Source organism: Podarcis filfolensis, assembly GCF_964270895.1.
Source record: "Podarcis filfolensis genome assembly, chromosome: 8".
Lineage (NCBI taxonomy): Eukaryota > Metazoa > Chordata > Lepidosauria > Squamata > Lacertidae > Podarcis > Podarcis filfolensis.
Genome location: NC_139611.1, coordinates 86,583,331 through 86,601,809, shown reverse-complemented (window position 1 = coordinate 86,601,809; position 18,479 = coordinate 86,583,331). Strand labels below are relative to the sequence as shown.

Sequence of the window (18,479 nt, the reverse complement as noted above, 5' to 3'; positions counted from 1 at the left end):
AGAACTCCCAGAAGTGCAAGCTGGATTTCGAAGGGGCAGAGGAACCAGAGACCAAATTGCAAACATACGCTGGATTATGGAGAAAGCTAGAGAGTTCCAGAAAGAGATCTACTTCTGCTTCATTGACTATGCAAAAGCCTTTGACTGTGTCGACCACAGCAAACTATGGCAAGTTCTTAAAGAAATGGGAGTGCCTGATCACCTCATCTGTCTCCTGAGAAATCTCTATGTGGGACAAGAAGCTACAGTTAGAACTGGATATGGAACAACTGATTGGTTCAAAATTGGGAAAGGAGTACGGCAAGGCTGTACATTGTCTCCCTGCTTATTTAACTTATATGCAGAATTCATCATGCGAAAGGCTGGGCTGGATGAATCCCTAGCCGGAATTAAGATCGCCGGAAGAAATATCAACAACCTCAGATATACAGATGATACAACCTTGATGGCAGAAAGTGAAGAGGAATTAAAGAACCATTTAACGAGGGTGAAAGAGGAGAGCGCAAAATATGATCTGAAGCTCAACATCAAAAAAACGAAGATCATGGCCACTGGGCCCATCACCTCCTGGCAAACAGAAGGGGAAGAAATGGAAGCAGTGAGAGATTTTACTTTCTTGGGCTCCATGATCACTGCAGATGGTGACAGCAGTCACGAAATTAAAAGACGCCTGCTCCTTGGGAGAAAGGCGATGGCAAACCTAGACAGCATCTTAAAAAGCAGAGACATCACCTTGCCAACAAAGGTCCGTATAGTTAAAGCTATGGTTTTCCCAGTAGTGATGTATGGAAGTGAGAGCTGGACCATAAAGAAGGCTGATCGCCAAAGAATTGATGCTTTTGAATTATGGTGCTGGAGGAGACTCTTGAGAGTCCCATGGACTGCAAGAAGATCCAACCTCTCCATTCGGAAGGAAATCAGCCCTGAGTGCTCACTGGAAGGACAGATCCTGAAGCTGAGGCTCCAATACTTTGGCCACCTCATGAGAAGAGAAGACTCCCTGGAAAAGACCCTGATGCTGGGAAAGATGGAGGGCACAAGGAGAAGGGGACACCAGAGGACGAGATGGCTGGACAGTGTTCTGGAAGCTACAAACATGAGTTTGACCAAACTGGGGGAGGCAGTGGAAGACAGGAGTGCCTGGCGTGCTCTGGTCCAGGGGGTCACGAAGAGTCGGACACGACTAAACGACCAAACAACAACAACAACAACAACAACAACAACAACAAGAGCAGCAGAAAACAAGCTTTCTCTCAGTGAGCTTCAGGGTGGCCGTGTTGAGGGAATCTGAACCCTGAACTCTCCCAGGTTGTGCGCTCTAACCACTGCCCCACACTGCCTCTTCAGCACAGCTCAGTCCTACGATTCTCTTAATTAAATGTCAGGATTAGGAATGCGATCTGTTTATGAAACCCATCAATGGGGGCAGTCAGTGGGAGTTGGGGAGGGAGCACCCATTTCATGGGGGGTTTTCCCCTTAAAAGGAGCTGTGAGATGGATGGCAGATGGATTTCGGGGGGGGGGAGAGAAGGAAAGAGGCTTCCAAGGGAGTACAGGGCCTCCCCCCCCCGCCGCCGCCCAAAAGGATGCTGGGGGTGTCAGTCTGGCTGCAACTGGGAAGACTGGATTGAACAGGGAGCTTCCCCCAGCCCCTTGCCAGGGGAAATGACTAATTTGAAAGGGGGGGCAAGGAAAGGCCTTCAATATCCATCTCTCCCCCCCCCCATCTTCCCCAAGCTCATTTGGCCTGGAAAATCCAGCCGCTAATTAGCAGCTCCACCCCCCACAACCTCCCCCACAGCGAGATGCTGGCAGGAGGCGGCGTTACCACAGCGACCAACTTGGACTCCAGGCGCTAATTAGGGAGGGGGGGCAGAAAGCGGGGGGGGGGATGAAGAGCGATGGGTGTCTTTGGCAATGAGCAGACCAGAGGAGGGAATGGTGGGTGGGGGTCAGTGACGTGAGGGAGACAGAGACCCCAGAGAGAGAGAGAGAGAGAACAGGGTCCCCGTGAACCCAGTGCTTTTTTTCCGGGGGGGGGGGGGGTACGCAGGGGTACGCATACCCCTAAACATTTTGTGGATCTTCATACTTTTGTCCGTTTACTGTATTTATTTTTCCCAATTTGAACTATAAAATGGTGATCGTCTTGAGTCAAAATGAGAGTACCCCTAAACATATTTATTTACTGGGGGGGGGAGGAACTTGTGTGAACCAAATAATAATAATAATAATAATAATAATAATAATAATAATAATTTATACCCCACCCATCTGGCTGGACTTCCCCAGCCACTCTGGGCGGCTTCCAAGAAAATATTAAAATACCGTAATACATCAAACATTAAAAGCTTCCCTGAACAGGGCTGCCTTCAGATGTCTTCTAAAAGTCTGGTAGTTGTTGTTCTCTTTGACATCTGGTGGGAGGGGGCTGGACTAGATGTCCCTTGGAGGTCCCTCTCAATTCTGCAGTTCCGCAATTCTAGGCCACCATGAGGAGGAAAGGAATGGATCTGGACCCCTCTTCTGCCATTTTCTGGGCCCCTCTTCTGCCATGCGGCAGCTAGACTAGTGACTGGGAGTGGCTGCCGAGACCCTATAACACCGGTCCTGAAAGACCTGCATTGGCTCCCAGTACGTTTCCGAGCACAATTCAAAGTGTTGGTGCTGACCTTTAAAGCCCTAAACGGCCTCGGTCCAGTATACCTGAAGGAGTATACTCCACCCCTATCGTTCTGCCCGGACACTGAGGTCCAGTGCTGAGGGCCTTCTGGCGGTTCCCTCACTGTGAGAAGCAAAGCTACAGGGAACTAGGCAGAGGGCCTTCTCGGTAGTGGCTCCCGTCCTGTGGAACGCCCTCCGACCAGATATCAAAGAGATAAACAACTACCTGACATTTAGAAGACATCTGAAGGCAGCCCTGTTCAGGGAAGTTTTTAATGTGTGACATTTTGATGTATTTTTAATCTTTGTTGGAAGCTGCCCAGAGTGGCTGGGGAAACCCAGCCAGATGGGCAGAGTACAAATAATAAATTATTATTATTATTATTATTATTATTATTATTTACACCTCCAGAGTCCGCCCCCCAGCTGCCTTCTGCCTCTTAGCGCCCACCTGGGGAATCCTCTCTGGGTAATGGGGTTCCCCAGCAGCCGACCCCTGCAATCCCTGATACCCCCCACCCCGGGCCAAAACACCCTTTGGGGCATTTGTGCACTGCAAAGGGGTTGGACTAGATGACTCTGGGGGTCCCTTGCAAATCTAGAGTTCTACAATTCTGATCAAGGGGGGGTGTGTGTTGAAACAACAACAAACATACACACCTTCTGGAGGCTTGTTGGATTCAGCTGCGTCTTGTCGATTATTTTTATAGCCACCTGGAAGAAATGAAATGCCAGAAAATCAGTCTGGTGAAAAAGTGGGGGTGGCTGGGGGCGGAGAGGGGGGAGAGAGAGAAACGTCCATGCAATTTTGGGAATTATAGGGACAGAACAACCTGAATTGTATCGAAATTGACTTATGAATGCTACTCGCCCAAAAATGAAAAGAAGCAGAAGTCCCAGCAAAGGAAGAACAGATTAAAAAACAACAACTTCTGGAATATTTACAGATAAATTGCAAACAGATAAAAACACTGGCAGGGTTATTGCAATAACCTGCAGTTTCATAAGAGTGTATATTTAAAGCAGATAATTAAATGAGCAAATCAAATCAATTTGGATACGCAGAAGGTATTAAAAAAATACATTTAACGAACCGCAGAAAGAGGGGGAAGGAAGTCAAACTCTGAAATGTTCAATTGATTGTAAAACTAATGATATGTATAAACTTGAAACGTATAAATAAAAACTTTTAAAAAGGCCATGCAATAGCTGGTTCCTACCAGCAATAATTCACTAAATCCTCCTTTCCAAAATCAGCCCCCCCCCCGTGATTTCCACCTGCTCCTTCCTTTCTGCCTTTCCTCATTCTCCCTCCCCACCCCCATCTAGACTACCCCCTCGCCACCTAAAGTCGCACCTGCATCCCACCTGCTCAAGACAGACGCACCTGAGGCTTGCTCCAGCCCTTCCTCACGGCTGCAGAAAACATCACCAAGGAGGATGCCGGGACGGTGTCCAATTAGTCCTGGGGTGCCTCACAGAGGACCCAGAACGCCATTTGCACATGCACTAAAAATGTTAACTGCTCTAACTCTCCCCGGCATAAGGGTAAGCTGGGCAGGTGCTTGAATCTGTGCCTTGCAGACTTCACATTCAGGCTGTGAGAACAGGACTGGCTCTTCTGATGCTGCTATGGAGCCTCCAGATTCAGGCGCAGTCTACCTAGATTCCCAGGTCCTTTGGGGCATTTGGCCACTGCGAGATGCTTTGGCCTGGTCCAGTAAGCTCTTCTTGTGCGGGACAATAAACTGAAGCCGATTTCTGGCCTTAAGTGAAATCTGAGGCTCTCCTCAGGATTGGCAACCCAGTTGTGGAACACGCACGCACACAGGTCAGGCTGGCACCCACCTAGTGCAGCAGCAGGGACCAGGTGAAGACTGGCTTTCAGAAAGGCTGGGACCATATTGGTCTATGTGAGAAATTGACAGACCTGAGAGTACAGTCATACCTCATGTTACGTCCGCTTCATGTTACGTTCTTTCAGGTTACGTCCCACAGCGACCCAGAAGTACCAGAAAGGGTTACTTCCGGGTTTCGCCGCTCACGCATGCGCAGAAGCACAAAATGACGTAACGTGCATGCGCAAAAGCGGCGAATCACAGCCCGCGCATGCGCAGAGGCGCCGCTGCGGGTTGCACTCTTTTCATGTTGCGAATGGGCCTCTGGAACGGATCCCTTTCGCAACCAGAGGTACCGCTGCATTTGGTATTTCCGACAACTTGTTCTATGCATTGATTTGTGATAATCAGGGCCCTTGCAACAGAAGGCAGGGCGTGAGTTCTGGACAAACAAAGAAGCGACCCAGCTTCCCAGAGGCCCACCTAGCCTGGCATCCTGTTCTTGCAGATAGACTGCGCGTGAAGCTGGAGGTTCCATGAGAAGATACAAAGAGCCGCCACCCCCAAAATTTGGCGGCGCGAGAACCGCGGCAACGGGAGGACTTTCAGCATCAGTCCGGGAACCAAGACTCAACAAGCGCCTTGCTATCTTAGGTCTCTGCTCAAGACATTTTGTATGAGAAGGCTTCCGTTGGAGTGTGACCGGAGTCATTTTATGGAATATTAACTGCTACAATTGCAGAAAGGGTTTTATTGCTCTTAGTTCACTGAGTTAGTAACCTTCCGCAGTTTATCTTGGCTTGTTCCGCACTGCTTCAGTAGGCTATGAGCTGGTTTATAAATCGGCAACCCCAGTCCTGAGAGGGGGACACAGTGACCCAGCCTTGCGGCAGCCCACAAAACAAGCTTTCCTGCTGCAATGAGTGTTTTTAGGCTCCTGCGAAAGGCAACCTTCCCCCTTCTTTTTCCTCCAGAGACCCCTTCTGCCTCACCCACATAGCAACAGCATATTACTACTTACGGTCACCTTCAGTTACGTGTCCTTTGGAATATGTCTGTGGCAAACCAGGAAGTGTTTTTCCAGGTTTCGCCGCATGCACAGAAGCGCTAAATTGCGCTGTGCGCATGCGCAGAACAAGGGCCCCCGGTTGCAAATTCCTCAGGATCCGTCCAGAGCTCCGGAACGGATCCTGTCCGCAACTGGAGGTACCACTGTATGTTGTACTTAAACCTAGAAAATATGTATATGTGTGTTTGTGTGTATGCAATTCAATTTATTCTGTGCGGGTAAGTACCGCATTTTTCGCTCTATAAGACGCACCAGACCACAAGACGCACCTAGTTTTTGGAGGAGGAAAACAAGAAAAAAATATTCTGAATCTCAGAAGCCAGAACAGCAAGAGGGATCGCTGCGCAGTGAAAGCAGCAATCCCTCTTGCTGTTCTGGCTTCTGGGATAGCTGCACAGCCTGCATTCGCTCCATAAGACGCACACACATTTCCCCTTACATTTTAGGAGGGAAAAAGTGAGTCTCATAGAGCAAAAAATACGGTAGTTGATTTTTGACTTTGCTGACGTGCTCTGTGCTTCACCTGCTTGCATTTCGATGTTTCGAATGCTTGCTGTAAGCTGGTAGGAAGAGGCATGCGAGTAAGCGTAACTCATCTATCCATCCATCAATCAAGCAACCCTTCTTGCCCATCCTTGCGCCCCACCCCTTCCGGCCCCCGCTTACCTCCCTTCCTGTCAGGATGTGCCTGGCCAGCTTAACCTTGGCGAAATTGCCCTTTCCGATGGTCTTGAGGAGGCGGTAGTTGCCAATGTGAGGCTGCTCGTCGGCGCAGGAGGCGATGGAGTTGCGGCAGCGAGCGCCCAGAGAGCGGCTGGACCATGACGAACCCTTTTCCGAGCGGCTGCTGGCCAGGGTGGAGGGCTGCGGGGACAGCGGAGGCGTCGCCGGGGCGGGGGGCGGGTCGAGGGTGACCACCGGGCAGCGCTGGTGCTGGGGAGAAAAGGAAGACGGAGACGTTACATACGAAGGGGCAAAGGATATATCTTTTCCCAGAATGCTTTTGTTATTTTGCATGTCCATCACCACATGGGATACAATATACAGTGGGCGTTCGGGTGATGCGTGCAGGATGCACATCCGCAACCCGCGTCTGTGCATGTGCAGGTTGCGATTCGGTGCTTCTGTGCATGCACAAAGCGTGCCTTAGTGCTTCTGCACATGTGCAACTGCCAAAACTTGGAAGTAACCTGTTCCGGTACTTCCGGGTTTCGGCGGTCCATAACCTGAAAAAATGCAACCTGAAGCGTCAGTAACTCGAGGTATGACTGTATAAGGTAAAGGCAAAGGACCCCTGACAGTTAAGTCCAGTCGCAGACGACGCTGGGGTTGCGCGCTCATCTCGCTTTACTGGCCGAGGGAGCTGACATTTGACTGCAGACAGCTTCCGGGTCGTGTGGCCAGCATGACTAAGCCGCTTCTGGCGAAACCAGAGCAGCGCACAGAAACACCGTTTACCTTCCTGCTGGAGCGGTACCTATTTATCTACTTGCACTTTGACATCCTTTCGAACTGCTAGGTTGGCAGGAACTGGGACCGAGCAACGGGAGCTCACCCCGTCGTGGGGATTCAAACCGCCGACCTTCTGATCGGCAAGTCCTAGGCTCTGTGGTTTAACCCACAGCACCACCCGCATACCTATTGATACCATATATAATGAGTTATATATAACGAGTTGAAAAAAATTGTTTAAAATAACGTTTGTGGGGGAAAACCAGAACCTTTTTTTTACTAGGAATTCTAGATGCAGAATGATTATTCGTCTATGCAACGACACTACTGGCCCAGAGATGGAAAGAAGATAAAGTCCCGACCGGAGACGAATGGTTGATGAAGATGATGGACTATGCCGAAATGGCCCGGGAAAATCAGAAACCAGACAGGAACTTTAAGAAGGAATGGGGGGGAAATTACAATTTACTTAAGAGAACACTGTAAAACAACTAAAGACTTTGGCAGGATTAAAAATATATGATGCAATAGAAAATGTTTGATAATGGAAACCATGGGGGTGGAGTCTAAGGATTCAGGAAATACTAAATGTTAATGATTATGATCAATGTTTGAATGTAAATGTGTAATGTGAAATTGAATAAAAGAGATTAAAAAAAAAACACCACAAATGGGCAAAGGATTCAGAGCAGGGCCAGTCTGGCAGTTGGCCCTCTTCACGCTTCTCGATGTACATTTTGGGGAGTAGGGGGGTCATTCATTATGCCCACAAGCTCCAACCCCCCATTTTTTGCCAAATCTTCCTCCCCTCTCCCAACCAGTGCCACTGTAGCTGTCCAGGAGTTGGTGGGGTATAGTGTTAGGGTCGTAGGAACATTTTGACAGCTGCTTTGTACTAATTCACCAAACTCAGTATTGTCTGCTCTGACTGACAGCCGCAGCTCTCTCCCCAAGCCCTGCCTGGAGATGTCATGGAGTTTTGAACTCAGGACCATCTGTATCATAGCAGTGGTGCAGCAGATGGTCTTCTGACTGCAGCAGCAAGGAGGGACACACAGACCCCGCCAGGAGATCACAGGAGAGAAAGAAACCAAGTCCTGTGCAACTCTCTGCCACTAGAGATCTGGCAGGCGCCTTCTGTGCCAACTTTTAGATGCCTACAGAACACATTTCTGTTCTGCCAGGCCTAGGCAGGCTATTAAGAATACATCTTCCCCACACCAGTTATTTGACACCTGTTTTAAAACTCTTAACTTCTTCACGGATTTTATTAGATGGTTTTTGCGTTTGGCTGCCGCTAACTGCTTTGCTCGTGGGACGCGGGTGTCGCTGTGGGTTAAACCACAGAGCCTAGGACTTGCTGATCAGAAGGTCAGCGGTTCGAATCCCCGCGACGGGGTGAGCTCCCGTTGCTCGGTCCCTGCTCCTGCCAACCTAGCAGTTCAAAAGCACGTCAAAGTGCAAGTAGATAAATAGGTAGCACTCCGGCAGGAAGGTAAACGGTATTTCCGTGCGCTGCTCTGGTTCGCCAGAAGCGGCTTAGTCATGCTGGCCACATGACCCGGAAGCTGTATGCCGGCTCCCTCGGCCAGTAGAGCGAGATGAGCACCGCAACCCCAGAGTCGGCCACGACTGGACCTAATGGTCAGGGGTCCCTTTACCCTTTACCTTAACTGCTTTGCTAACTTCCATACATCTCAGTAGTGATGTATGGAAGTGAGAGCTGGACCATAAAGAAGGCTGATCGGCAAAGAATTGATGCTTTTGAATTCTGGTGTTGGAGGAGACTCTTGAGAGTCCCATGGACAGCAAGAAGATCAAACCTCTCCATTCTGAAGGAAATCAGCCCTGAGTGATCCCTGGAAGGACAGATCCTGAAGCTGAGGCTCCAAGACTTTGGCCACCTCATGAGAAGAGAAGACTCCCTGGAAAAGACCCTGATGTTGGGAAAGATGGAGGGCACAAGGAGAAGGGGACGACAGAGGGTGAGATGGTTGGATAGTGTTCTCGAAGCTACCAGGATGAGTTTGACCAAACTGCGGGAGGCAGTGGAAGACAGGAGTGCCTGGCGTGCTCTGGTCCAGGGGGTCACGAAGAGTCGGACACGACTAAACGACTAAACAAAACAAACAACTGCTTTAATACTTTCATATTCTTTGGCACAGTGGTGCACCAATATCTTTTATAAATAAATATCACGTTGGTCCTTGCGTGTGACCGTAAAATTACCCAGGCCCAGAGATGTGTCCTGTCAATCTACTAGCAGGTGACGCCCTCAAAACTACCTGTCCAAGGCCTTGGGTCCCATGATGAGAGAAAGATAGATATCCATTGAAGCCCATAGCTGTCAACTTACAGATTTGAAAATAAGGGACTAGCAGCCTTGAAAATAAGGGACCAGCAGCCAAAATAAGGGATTTTAGTCAACCAGCAGCCAAACGAAGCCTCAAGCGGTGGTTCCCACAGCGCAGCAACCCGGCAAAGGGGATGCAGCAAGGAAAACCACCGTCACCTCTCCGCTGGGAAGCGCTGAGCAAAGGCGAGTCCCCAGGCAACGCGGCTGATTTGATTGGCACAAGGCATGCAAGCTCCACCCCCCAGTCATTCTTAGACTCCTTATTGGGTGAGCAACACAGCCAAGCAACACAGTTGGAGCCTCCCTCCTCCCTGGCCGGCAGGGAGGGAGGGAGAGGAGCTGCTTCCTTTGAAACCCGGGAAATTTAAGGGACATCATCAATAAGGTACAGCAGCGGGACACGCGCTGGGATAAGGGAGTTTCCCACCAAATAAGGGACGGTTGACAGCTAAGTTGAAGCCCCCCCCCAACTCCAGTTGATAATAAACTGCAAGGCAAGGTTAAAAGGTGTTGTTTGTGTCTGCTTGCGATCTCAGCACCGTTGGCGGGGCTGCAATTGCACCCGGCCCGGGTTCACAGAGGCATCCCGGCCTGGCAAGTCCACGTCCCAGAAAACTCCCCTGGGAGGCCGTTCGCCTTAACGAGCTTAGACAGCAAAAGATCTTTAAGTCCGGGGAGATTATGGAGATCAAGAGCCACAGCGATGCTTCCCTGAGGCCCAATCTGAACCGCCTGGCACAGGCCGGGAGAGGAGGCTGCCAAGGGGTGCCCCATCCCAGCTCCTGCCAAGGGGTGCCCCATCCCAGAGACCTTCCCCTTGGCAAGCCGGAGGAATCCCAGCACATAACATCATTTTAGGAATCAAGAAAACCTGGATTTGAATCTGCGAATCAGACACACACACTCTAAAAACGGGACCTCCGGTTCAAAACTAGCTTCAAACAGACAACGCACTTTCAAAAATCAAATTCCAATGGGAACCCACAACCAGGAGATCGTTTTAACCGTGGTTCTGAAATCCTACTGGAATTCAACAGAGCTTCTCCCATGGGTAAAGGTAAAGGTACCCCTGACCGTTAGGTCCAGTCGCGGACAACTCTGGGTTGCGATTCAGTGCTTCCACGCATGTGCAAAGCACAATTTAGCGCTTCTGCGCATGCGCGACCACCAAAACCCGGAAGTAACCCGTTCCGGGTACTTTCGGGTTTCAGCGGTCTGCAACCTGAAAAAATGCAACCTGAAGCATCTATTACTCAAGGTATGACTGTATAAGGTAAAGGTACCCCTGACCGGTAGGTCCAGTCACGGACAACTCTGGGGTTGCGTGTTCATCTCGCTCTATAGGCCGAGAGAGCCGGCATATTTCCGCAGACAGCTTCCGGGTCATGTGGCCAGCATGACTAAGCCGCTTCTGGCGAACCAGAGCAGCGCACGGAAACGCCGTTTACCTTCCCACCAGAGCAGTCCCTATTTATCTACATACACTTTGATGTGCTTTCAAACCGCTAGGTTGGCAGGAGCAGGGACCGAGCAACGGGAGCTCACCCCGTCGTGGGGATTTGAACCGCTGACCTTCTGATCGGCAAGTCCTAGGCTCTGTGGTTTAACCCACAGCGCCACCTGCGTCCCCTTTCTCCCACGAGTAAAGGTAAAGGTACCCCTGACCGGTAGGTCCAGTCACGGACAACTCTGGGGTTGCGTGTTCATCTCGCTCTATAGGCCGAGAGAGCCGGCATATTTCCGCAGACAGCTTCCGGGTCATGTGGCCAGCATGACTAAGTCGCTTCTGGCGAACCAGAGCAGCACACAGAAACGCTGTTTACCTTCCCACTGGAGTGGTACCTCTTTATCTACTTGCACTTTGACGTGCTTTTGAACTGCTAGGTTGGCAGGAGCAGGGACCGAGCAACAGGAGCTCACCCCATCGTGGGGGTTCGAACTGCCAACCTTCTGATTGGCAAGCCCTAGGCTCTGTGGTTTAACCCATAGCGCCACCCGCGCCCCCTTTCTCCTGCGGACACTTTGGGTTAAACCTCAGATGGGAAAAATAAGCTTAGGAGCTCTTTCTGGAGTGGCAGCTGAGAAATGGACACACACACACACACACACCCTGATCCCCAGTGGGTTTGCCAACCGACCGCTTCGCTCCTTTTGACTCAGCCTTGTCTGCGGAAAGGGGGAAGAAAAATCTCCACCAACCAGTTATGAATCCAGGCCTGCGGAAGGCAAGCCTGGCTCTTCCGAAAATTGGCGAGCAAAGAGAGTGGGTTGGTATGAAAACCAACCTGAAAGGCAGGGCGCAGCCACAAAGCCCGGCCGGTTCACAGGAAAGAGAAAAGGCGGGTTCCCTTTTGTCCCATCTGAGGGGAGCTTGATGAGAGGTGGAAAGGTGCTTATTAGGAGCTGGCTCCCAGCCAGGTTCAGCGATGCACCACTTGCCACCCTGACAGAGCTAGGAGAAGGCCAGCACTTGGGGTTTTCCCCAGGAGATGCAAGTGAAGAGCTTGCAGGATCAGGCCAATGGCCCAGCTGGTCCAGCCTCCTGTTCTCCCAGTGGCCAGCCAGGTGCCTGGGAGAAAACAGGAAAGCAGGACTTGAACACAGGACCACTCTGCTCCCTCTTGTGGATTCCAGAAACTGGGATTCAGAAGCACGACTGCCTCCAACTGCAGACTGGCATCATGGCAGGTAGCCATTTGTAGCACTCCCCACTAATCCTCTTTTAAAGCAATCTAGGTTGGCGGCCTTCCCTGCCTCCTCCTGTGGCAGTGAGTTCCACAGTTCAACTCTGCACTGCTTCCTTTTTTTTCCTGCCCAAGGAAGCTGCCATCTATCACGTCCCTCTGCTATTATTCGTTTATTAATTGTATTTATATCCCCGTTGTCTTTGTCCGTGGAGTTTTCTTGGCAGGGATACTGGAGTGGCTTGCCGGTTCCTGCTCCAGGTGGATCACGTTGGGTCAAAACTCTCCACTATGACCTGTCCGTCTTGGGTGGCCCTGTAGGGCATAGCTCACAGCTTCTCTGAGTTATTCAAGGCCCTTCACCAGAACAAGGCAGTGATCCAAGAAGGGCGCAAAATATGGTCTGAAGCTCAACATCAAAAAAACAAAGATCATGGCCACTGGGCCCATCACCTTCTGGCAAATAGAAGGGGAAGAAATGGAGGCAGTGAGAGATTTTACTTTCTTGGGCTCCATGATCACTGCAGATGGTGACAGCAGCCACGAAATTAAAAGACGCCTGCTTCTTGGGAGAAAAGCGATGACAAACCTAGGCAGCATCTTAAAAAGCAGAGACATCACCTTGCCAACAAAGGTCCGTATAGTTAAAGCTATCGTTTTCCCAGTAGTGATGTATGGAAGTGAGAGCTGGACCATAAAGAAGGCTGATCGCCGAAGAACTGATGCTTTTGAATTTTCGTGCTGGAGGAGACTCTTGAGAGTCCCGTGGACTGCAAGAAGATCAGACCTCTCCATTCTGAAGGAAATCAGCCCTGAGTGCTCACTGGAAGGACAGATCCTGAAGCTGAGGCTCCAGTACTTTGGCCACCTCATGAGAAGAGAAGACTCCCTGGAAAAGACCCTGATGCTGGGAAAGATGGAGGGCACAAGGAGAAGGGGCCGACAGAGGATGAGATGGTGGGACAGTGTTCTCAAAGCTACAAACATGAGTTTGACCAAACTGCGGGAGGCAGTGGAAGACAGGAGTGCCTGGCGTGCTCTGGTCCAGGGGGTCACGAAGAGTCGGACACAACTAAACAACAATTGTATTTATATCCCATCCTCTTCGTCCAAGGAGATCAGGGTGGTGTACATTGCTCTCCCCCTCTCTTCAATGAATTCCCCACAACAACCCTGTGAGGTAGGTTGGGCTGAGAGGCAGGGAGCAGCCCCCAAGGTCACTTCTGGGCCAAGCAGAGATTTGAACCCTGGTGTCTCCCGGGTCCTACTCCTGACACTCTCACCACTGAACCACACTGCCTCTCGAATCCAGTGATGCTTACCCAGACTGGCAGCTGCTCCCCAGGGTTTCAGGCAGAAGAGGACTTTTTTTTGAAGCCCCACCCGGAGGTTGAACCTGCGCCCTTCAGCATACAAAGCCACAAGTCACACAAACATCCCCAAAGGCCTTGAAGCCTCCACCTCACAGCTGCCTCTTGATTATAAGCTCGGTTGGCAGAGCATGAAGTTCTTAATCTCTGGGTTGCGGGTTTGAGCCCCATGTTGGGCAAAAAAAAATCCTGCCTTGTAGCGGGTTGGACTAGATGACCCTCCTGGTCCCTTTCCGACCCTACTATGATTCTATTATGCCCGTTGGCAGCAGGGGAGTCTTTCCCATCCTGGTTCCATTCAGATGTTGTTGGACTACAATTCCCATCATGCCTCTGGGCATGCCAATTAGGGCTGATGGGAGTTGTAGTTCCAAATATCTGGTGAGGGTGAGGGTGAGGGTTAGGCTAGAACATGGGTAAGCAAACTAAGGCCCAGGGGCCGGATCCGACCCAATCGCCTTCTAAATCTGGCCCGCGGACGGTCTGGGAATCAGCATGTTTTTACATGAGTAGAATGTGTGCTTTTATTTAAAATGCACCTCTGGGTTATTTGTGGGGCATAGGAATTCGTTCATTATTTTTTTCCAAAATACAGTCCGGCCCCCCACAAGGTCTGAGGGACAGTGGACCGGCCCCCTGCTGAAAAAGTTTGCTGACCCCTGGGCTAGAACCAAGGCATAGATTCACATCTACGTTCCATCCCACTTTCGAACTTGTTTGAACAAGCAAAAGGAGGCTTCGGTAGAAGCCTGCCAGATAAACCGAGTGCTCGTCTTTGCCCCTATAATAACCCAGGACAGTCACAGAATCACAGAGGCACCCCAAGAGTCATCTAGACCATCCCCCTGCAACGCAGTCCTCTCCTGCTTGGTTTGCCGCAGGACCACATAGTTGCAAAGTTGATTTTATTTTATTTTATTCAGTGGGTCCTGCTCAGCTGTCTTTAGAAGCAGCCTTAGATGTTGACATTTCAGCAAGTGAAACTTTTCCATGCACAGAGAAAAAGGGGCAGGAAAAGCTTCGCCAGCTAAGCTATCTGCGTCTCAGGCAGCTGGTAACAGCACAGGAGCAAAGCGAGCAAAAATGTTGGCAACCCTACATGTATTTTTGGGGGGGTGTCACAGGAAAGAGAAACCCTGGTAGAGCCTGTCTCCTCCTTATAGCTGCCTGCCAACACTTGCGAGAAGGAGGGAGACCAGAATAGACGAGGACTCCTCGGAGGAATAGTTGAAAAGGTTGGGTTATGTTTGGGCTAGGAAACAGACGATTAAGATGGGGGGGGGGAATATTTAACACATTTATCCCCTGCCTCTCCTCCTAGAGCTCAAAGGGGCGGACGAAGACGAAACCATCAATTAACAGTTAAAAACATCCCTTGGAATTTAACGCTGAAACAAGAGGAGGAAGTAAAGGCAGCCAAACGCAAGCCCACTTGATGTGGGAGGTATACTGCTTCTGGATACAGAGGTTCTATTCTTAGCCATCATGACTAATAGGCATCGACAGACATTGTCCTTTATGACTTTGTCTACATTTTTTCAAGAGAGACAGAGAGCCACCAAAGGAAGCAGCCGCCACGACGTCCTGTGGGAGATGACTTGGTTTCGTGGCATCCGAATTTCCTTTCGTCGGTCTCGAATCTGCTGCTACGACACAAGGAGACCCTCCCCATTCGCCCCAGCACAGGGCAAGAGCAGGCTTGCCCCTCTGGGTTGCCCTCCGGGGGCATAAGGAGAACCAAAAGAGGGCGAACGTGGCAGGGAAGCAGATTTCAGCTCAACGTTCGTATTTTGGCTAAACGTTAAACAGTGGAACTCCCTGCCACAGGATTCAGTGATGGCCATCAACCTAGACAGCTTTAAAAGAGGAAAGGGCAAATTCATGGAGGAGGAGAGGGCTGGCGATGGCTGTCCCCAGTCTCCATGGCCCGAGGCAGAAATGCTTTTGAATCCCAGTTGCTGGAAATCTCAGAAGAGAGCTCTTGGGAGACAGGGGGTGGGCAGGTGTGGAGGACTCCCTGGTCCTGAATGGGGCAACTGTGCCCCTGAAGGACCAGGTGCGCAGCCTGGGAGTCATTTTGGACTCACAGCTGTCCATGGAGGCGCGGTCCATTCTGTGTCCAGGGCGGCGGTCTACCAGCTCCATCTGGTATGCAGGATGAGACCCTCCCTGCCAACGGACTGTCTTGCCAAAGTGGTGCATGCTCTGGTTATCTCCCGCTTGGACTACTGCCATGTGCTCTACGTGGGGCTGCCTTTGAAGGTAACCTGGAAAATACAACTAATCCAGAATGCGGCCGATAGACTGGTGACTGGGAGTGGCCGCCGAGACCACATAACACCGGTCCTGAGAGATCTGCATTGGCTCCCAGTACATTTCTGAGCACAATTCAAAGTGCTGGTGTTGACCTTTAAAGTCCTAAACGGCCTCAAAGGCCCAGTATCCCTGAAGGAGCATCTCCACCCCCATCGTTCTGCCCGGACGCTGAGGTCCAGCGCCGAGGGCCTTCTGGCGGTTCCCTCATTGTGAGAAGCCAAGTTACAGGGAAGCAGGCAGAGGGCCTTCTCGGTAGTCGCTCCCGTCCTGTGGAACGCCCTCCGACCAGATATCAAAGAGATAAACAACTACCTGACATTTAGAAGACATCTGAAGGCAGCCCTCTTCAGGCAAGTTTTTAATGTGTGACATTTTAATGTATTTTTAATCTTTGTTGGAAGCCGCCCAGAGTGGCTGGGGAAACCCAGCCACATGGGCGGGGTAAAGGTAAAGGTAAAGGGACCCCTGACCATTAGGTCCAGTCGTGACCGACTCTGGGGTTGCGGCGCTCATCTGGCTTTATTGGCCGAGGGAGCTGGCATTTGTCCGCAGACAGCTTCCGGGTCATGTGGCCAGCATGACTAAGCCGCTTCTGGCGAACCAGAGCAGCGCACGGAAACACCGTTTACCTTCCCACCGGAGCGGTACCTATTTATCTACTTGCACTTTGACGTGCTTTCGAACTGCTAGGTTGGCAGCAGCAGGGACCGAACAACGGGCGCTCACCCCGTCGCAGGGATTCGAACCGCCGACCTTCTGATCGGCAAGCCCTAGGCTCTGTGGTTTAACCCACAGCGCCACCCGCGTCCATGGGCGCGGTACAAATAATAAATTATTTATTAATTTATTATTATTAATAAATTAATACTCGGCCCTCCAGCTGTTTTGGGACCACAACTCCCATCATCCCTAGCTAACGGGACCAGTGGTCAGGGATGATGGGAATTGTAGTCCCAAATCAGCTGGGGGGCCGAGTTTGGGGGTGCCTGGCCGAGACAAACCCCCAAACACCCCATGGCACTAAGGGGGCAAAGTACCAGGTGGGGGGGGAAAGCTGCATCTCAGAAATCCAACTTGGGGATGTAAGAATTTGTTAGCAGGTGTGTGGCCGTATAATAAAATGTTTGATTGATTGATTGACATGAGAAGCTGAGAGGAGCCTGTTGGATGTATCAAGCCAATGGCCCAACCATCTAATCCAGCATTCTGTTCTCACCTGTGGCTACCAGGTGACTCCGAAAAGCCTCAATGACTCCTCCCCTCCTCTGACCGGCCAGGTAAGCAGAACACAGCCATTGTGGTGAGCGGCCATCGATAGCCTCATCCCGAATTAATCAGCCTAATCCTATTTTAAAACCACTTACGTATTTATACCTGGTTTTCTAAAACAGGGTTTCAAAGCGGCTAACACTTGTACGACAATTGAAAAGCAAAAGGAACGTCAGCGGTCGACGCAGCACTAAAAATCATATTCACAGGATCGTGGAAGGGAACCCAAGGATCATCTAGTCCAACCCCGGCAATTCAAGAATCACAAATAATCCCTGACAGGTGGCCGTCCAACCTCTGCTTGCAAATCTCCAGTGATGGAGAGCCCTCTATTAAAAGCTGTAAACACAGGAGGCAGATAAAGCCACATCACTGTTGGCCAAATTGGCTGGGGGAAATGAAATATTTTTTTTCCAGGTTGGCCCCAAAATCTCACAAAATCTCGCTGGAACCCCTCAGCGGGTGGGGAGCCACTCCCCCCCCCCCGAAGGAACGACCTCAAAGGCTGAGTGGGAACAGGCCCCCTTTCGATACTCCTTAGGGAATGAGAGGATGGCAACATTTCCTGCATTGCAAAGGGGTTGGCCTAGATGTCCTTTGGGTGGCTTCCAAAGCTAAAACTCTATGAAACCTGCTTGGAAGACACAAGAACTACCCACGCTGGAAGAATGGCAGACAAAGGTGATAGACTACATGGGACTGGCTGAGATGACGGGCAGAATCCGCGACCAAGGAAAAGAGACGGTGGAAGAAGATTGGAAGAAATTTAAAGCTTATCTTAAGAACTGTTGCAAAATTAACGAGTGTTAAAATGTCATGGGTAAGGCAAAATAGAATTGCAGGGACAAACAATTGGATATGAGAAAAAGGATATAAAGAAAGTGCTATAAGAAATTGAAATTAGGGGTTGCTGGAAAGATTTAAAACAGGGATGCAGAAAAGGGAGGTATGGGGAAGTCGCTGAAAGAAGGTTTAAAGAAAAAAAGGTTAAGAAATTATACGTGTTTATATGTTTGTTTGTTCATGTATTGTTTTGTATTGTCCTTTAATATGTGTTGAAAAACCAATAAAAATCTATATATATATAAAAAAATAAAACTCTATGAAACCTGCTGCCTAGTTTCAAAACAGGCAAGCATGAATCGGACAAGACTCGCCCCTTCCCAAACCGATATTATTCCAGCAGGAACCGTAAATGGAAATGTTGCCAGCGTCCCCGTGAAGACCAGAGGAATCTGTGCAAGCAAATTTTGTCTCAAAAGGACACATTGCAACACACACACACACACACACACACCGGCCTTCCCTTCTCCGCACACACAAAGGAACCCTTTTCTGCCCCATTTCTTCCTTGAGTGGACCGAACGAGAGAGCCGGGAGGCGCATTTTTCTGCCTCAGAAGGCGCTTTCTCCGAGCGTGGCGGAGAAGGCAGACCCGGCGCAGGGAGGCAAGCTGTGCTG

The 18,479-nt window shown here is 50.3% G+C and overlaps 1 protein-coding gene and 1 long non-coding RNA gene across 7 annotated transcripts in view; one reads left to right on the top strand and one right to left on the bottom strand.

Annotated features, from left to right (window-relative positions):
* MARK4 (microtubule affinity regulating kinase 4) overlaps positions 1-18,479 on the bottom strand; it is a 76,581-nt gene that overhangs the window by 36,551 nt on the left and 21,551 nt on the right. For all 6 annotated transcript variants that reach the window (XM_083627059.1, XM_083627061.1, XM_083627060.1 and 3 more), the window contains exons 2-3: positions 6,238-6,504; positions 3,325-3,378 (exon numbers count right to left, since the gene is read on the bottom strand). In XM_083627059.1, the coding sequence (XP_083483185.1) occupies positions 3,325-3,378; positions 6,238-6,504 (321 nt within the window). The remainder of the gene's footprint in view (positions 1-3,324; positions 3,379-6,237; positions 6,505-18,479) is intronic.
* LOC310769263 overlaps positions 12,478-18,479 on the top strand; it is a 32,226-nt gene continuing 26,224 nt past the window's right edge. The window contains exon 1 of the long non-coding RNA XR_014551587.1: positions 12,478-13,148. This is a non-coding gene — a long non-coding RNA (uncharacterized lncRNA). The remainder of the gene's footprint in view (positions 13,149-18,479) is intronic.